We start from the raw sequence: 4,469 nt of genomic DNA, 5'->3' as shown, positions 1-4,469 counted from the left end.
AGTACACCCTGATCTGGTTGCCAGCCAATCGCAGGGCACACATAGACGAACAACCATTCGCGCTCACAATCACACCTTGGGACAATTTAGAGTGTTCCAGTAACCTGCCATGCATGTTTTTGGAATGTGGGAGAAAACTGGAGTACAGTACTCGGAGAAAACCCACGCAGGCACGGGGAGAACATGCAAACTCCACACAGGAAGGCTGGCGTCATAATCAAACCCACAACCTCTGCACTGTGAGGCCAATGTGCTAACCAACCACCCTGCAATAATATTGCATATATTTTATTTAAGTACATTTCAGCATTGGTGGTCTTCCATGAACCTTTTGTAAGCACGCGGACAACATGCAATCTCCACGCAGGATTCAAACTCGCAACTTCTGAAGTGCGAGGCGTTGTGATACAGTAACCATTCGCACCGCCCCACTTACCCCCCCGAAGCCATTTCCTTCTTCCACTTGCAGTTTCCACGGGGTTGTCTGACGCGCGGGGAGCCTGGGGAGCCGAGCTCTCTGTCCTTATATGGGCATCTACGTCACGCCAAGGTTCCAGCCCACTATTAATGCCGCCACACTGAAGTCTCCCAGCCAGCTCCAATAGAGCAAGTACACCCGCCACCACTCATTTTTTTGCACAGTCCACACTGGAACCACAAGCAGCCCACAAAAGGTATCCACGCCGGTCCCGAGTCATAACACAGTAGTCGCCGGGGCACACGGAAGTGGCGACGCCTCTGGAAGGAGATAAACAAAACGACAACAAAAACTTCGAAAGGCACCAGGAGCCGCTGCCGCCGCCGGACCCCGACTCCTCGCAACTGACTCCCGGAGGGGGATATACGGGCACGACGGTCCCCCCTCCTCTCACCCATGCCGGAGTGACTCGCAGTGCTATGACCGGGAAAGTGGCGGAGAAGCTTCCTCTTACCATGAGCAGTTTAATAAACAACATCCCCGACAGCCTGTACCCCGAAGAGGACGTCCCCACGTCGATGAACATTTTCACGAACACGGAATCTATTAACCACTACTCGCAGATGAACACGGGTAAGAACAAAGTGCCGTTTCATCTTCTTGCAATTATGTTGTCTTTTTTTTTTTTTTAAGTGAAGCCGAATTAGTTTTTTGAATGAGAGAAGGAAGTGCGCGAGAAGTTGTGGCGGAGCACCTGTTAGCGCGCTGCTCCTCGCGCGCATTCCGCCGCTCGGTGCTCGAGTGTGACCCGAGTGGCGCGCCGGCCCCCGGCAACAGCGCGCACCTGTGGAACTCCGTTACTACTTAAATGTATTCTGTATTTTTTTATTTATGACTTGTGGAATAAATACAATTACAGATAATTTAACCCCCCCCCCCACCTTTGACAATATTTAATACCACATTCCTGTGATTACGATTTGTAAATACTTAAGCGAAAATTCCCACAAAGACCCACACCGCCGATGTATGGCATGCGACGGAAACGTGACCGTTGGAATGACTTTTAAATAAGTGCTCATTCGCAATTTAAAATCAAGCTATTATCGACACCGACTTCTCAAATCACAAGCGCTGACGTTCGACGCGCTCGTTCCTCCCGACAAGACGGCACGCAAGGCCCACGCGAAACCTGCTTTCTTGCACCGGAACCGCGAGGCCCCGTTTCCACCTTAATCCAGATGATCGTGTTTATTTCCTATTAATTCCGCGGCCGTGAACCGTCGCAGTTGGCGCACGCTGGCAGGAAATCAGTCTGCAACAATTGTGTGCGCGTCTTCATCTCCGCGCTGCACACAATCCATGCACGTCAAGATTTTAATATTTACGCCCACCTAAATTGTGCTGACAAATAAAAGCAACGTCTTGAAAAAATATATGCGTTTATTCGCGCGCACACACAGTTTCGCGTATAAATATCTCATACGCCTACACCCTATGTATAATTAATGTTAAATTAAAAGGTGACGGCAAATTATTTACACGTTAGACGTGCCTTTTGTCTGTCCTAAAAAAAAAAAGAATAAAACATGAGACAATTACAAAAAAGTTTAGAATTATAAAACGGCTTTTACACAGCAGGTGCGTTCTCTTAATTCCCACTTAATGCGTTATTTTTCCAAATATAATGGAATGCACCGTATGATCCATATTGCTGTTTATAAATGTCGCCCGTGAAATAAGGCATCCAGCATAAAAAAACAGCTTTTAAAATAGCAAGGGTCATTCGGTAGTATATGCTTGCCATGATCAAGCATTTAAGGTTTTCCCTTTAGCCAAATTCCTGTAATTTACAAGGTGTGATATTAAATTGCATCCTATTCATGCATTTTGTGTGTGCGTGTGTGTGCGTGTGTGTGTGTGTGTGTGTGTGTGTGTGTGTGAAATGAATGCCTCATATCTTTGAGATGCAAGGTGTCAAATTCATTGCACATTCATGTTCCAATCTCGTGAAGCCCACGAATGCTTAAAAGTCCCTCACTCCTCCTCTGTTATGTACAGATGTGTGTCAAATAAGTGAGCACGCATGGTGCGGGAGGTGTCCCCCTTCCCGCCCTCCCTAAGGAAGTCAGATGATGTTACCACTGAGCTTGGCTGCCCTCCTGAGCGACACAATGGCTGGATCAAAGGGGGTGTTTAGGTTGTGATTTATGAGGGCTTGTGGGATTGCAGAGGGACAGTCGCCGCGGCTTTCGATGCACAATTCACTTCACTTGACTTTAGTGCTCGGACGGCAGTCGCCTTTCTGTATGAAACTCGAACTTCTTTTTGATTTAGGACAAACTTGGTGGACTATCACTTTGACTTCCAAAAAAACGTGCGACGTGAATTAGTGTTACTTTTTACAGAGTGCGCCGAGTGATGCTGAAGGAACCCATGCGGATGACCTCTTTCTTTGTTTTGCTCTAACCTAGACAATATCATGGATATCGGCATGGGAAGCGAGAAAGCCGGTGCGGAGATTCAGTACGGGTCCAGCTTCCAGTCCAACCGGAGTGGGCAGACCGTCACCTATTTGGGCAAGTTCGCCTTTGACACGCCTCCCTCGGGCGGCATCGGCGGCTCGGGCTGGTGCTCCGACAACAACATCATCAGCCTGGTCAGCGCGGGGATCCTGGGCGTCTCTCCATCGCCCGGCACGGTGAGCGCCCAGACGCCGTCCTCGGCGGCCAGCATGGGAGGACAGAACTCGGACATGGAGCAGGTTTACGGCCCGCCGCTGCCCGCCTACTCCACGTGCGGTGAGCTGTACCAGGACCAGGTGTCCTTCCACCACAGTCCCGCCACCAGCACGGCTCTGGCGTACCCCGCCAATGACTATCACTCCACGTCCAAAGCCTCCATGGACGGCAGCCTTTTCTCCATGATCCCCGACTACAACCTCTTCCATCACCAGGGGGAAGTCGGCGTGATGGAGCACAAGCCCTTTCAGACTATGGACCCCATCCGGGTCAACCCTCCGCCCATCACTCCTCTGGAAACCATCCGAGCGTTCAAAGACAAGCAACAGATCCACCCGGGTTTCATCGGCGGGCAGCAGCACGCCCCCTCTCACCACCCTCCCCCGCAGACTCTGACGCTCAAGCCCATCCGACCGCGGAAGTACCCCAACCGGCCCAGCAAAACGCCCGTCCACGAACGGCCGCACGCCTGCCCGGCGGAGAACTGCGACCGTCGCTTCTCGCGCTCGGACGAGCTGACGCGCCACCTGCGCATCCACACGGGCCACAAGCCCTTCCAGTGCCGAATATGCATGCGCTCCTTCAGCCGCAGCGACCACCTGACCACGCACATCCGCACGCACACCGGCGAGAAGCCCTTCTCCTGCGAGTTCTGCGGCCGCAAGTTCGCCCGCAGCGACGAGCGGAAGAGACACGCTAAGGTTCACCTGAAACAGAAGGACAAGAAACCCTCCGACAAAGGCAACGGCGTGGTCGGGAGCCACAGTTCTCCGCCGAGCGCCTGCGGGGGGCCCACCATGGGGCCCTCGTGACCATCACTACCCGCACACGGACTGGAGTCTGACCCCAACGCGGACTCGGGACGATGGGGCCGCGTCCAGGAGAAGAAAAGCAACAGGTGACTCTTCCTCTCGCTCACATCCTCTCCTCACTCCCGTCCGTCTGGTTTGAGATGGAAGCTGTTGGTCCGAGCAAAAGGGGGGTGGGGGGCTACCGTGCCGACGTAAGAGAATCTTAGTACATTCCGCCCAAAAGGCTATTGTGCATCAACGCTGGCTTTGCCCTGGTTCCACTTTTGTACATTTCTTAACTGAGAGCAAGCCAAAATCTATCACAACCATCCGAGTAAATAATAAGAGAGGAGCAAAGCGAAAGGGTGAGTTGTCTGAGATGTATGCATTCATTTTACTAGGCTGTTGAAAAGTGCAATTTGGTTGTGTTTGTGTACTGTCATGGACACCGAATTAGTGGCACTTGTCTCTTTTTTTTTTTTTTTTTTGTTAACGTGTAGTGTTTTTTTTTTAATGTTG

The 4,469-nt window shown here is 51.4% G+C and overlaps 1 protein-coding gene across 1 annotated transcript; it reads left to right on the top strand.

The window, feature by feature from the left end:
* The first annotated feature begins 286 nt into the window (after positions 1 to 286).
* Positions 287 to 4,463, top strand: egr3 (early growth response 3). The gene is made up of 2 exons (XM_019885615.1): positions 287 to 1,051; positions 2,893 to 4,463. Exons 1-2 carry the CDS (start codon positions 898 to 900, stop codon positions 3,969 to 3,971), a joined length of 1,233 nt encoding a protein of 410 aa, XP_019741174.1. The 5' UTR covers positions 287 to 897; the 3' UTR covers positions 3,972 to 4,463.
* The last annotated feature ends 6 nt before the right edge of the window (positions 4,464 to 4,469 follow it).

This window comes from Hippocampus comes, unplaced genomic scaffold, assembly GCF_001891065.2.
Source record: "Hippocampus comes isolate QL1 unplaced genomic scaffold, H_comes_QL1_v1.1 scaffold78, whole genome shotgun sequence".
Classification (NCBI taxonomy): Eukaryota; Metazoa; Chordata; class Actinopteri; order Syngnathiformes; family Syngnathidae; genus Hippocampus; species Hippocampus comes.
This window is presented reverse-complemented; position numbering and strand designations above follow the sequence as displayed.

Coding starts and splice junctions, on each gene's coding strand:
- egr3 (XM_019885615.1), top strand. CDS start 898: ATGACCGGGAAAGTGGCGGAGAAGCTTCCTCTTACCATGAGCAGTTTA. Junction 1,052..2,892: donor CTACTCGCAGATGAACACGG/GTAAGAACAAAG, acceptor GCTCTAACCTAG/ACAATATCATGGATATCGGC.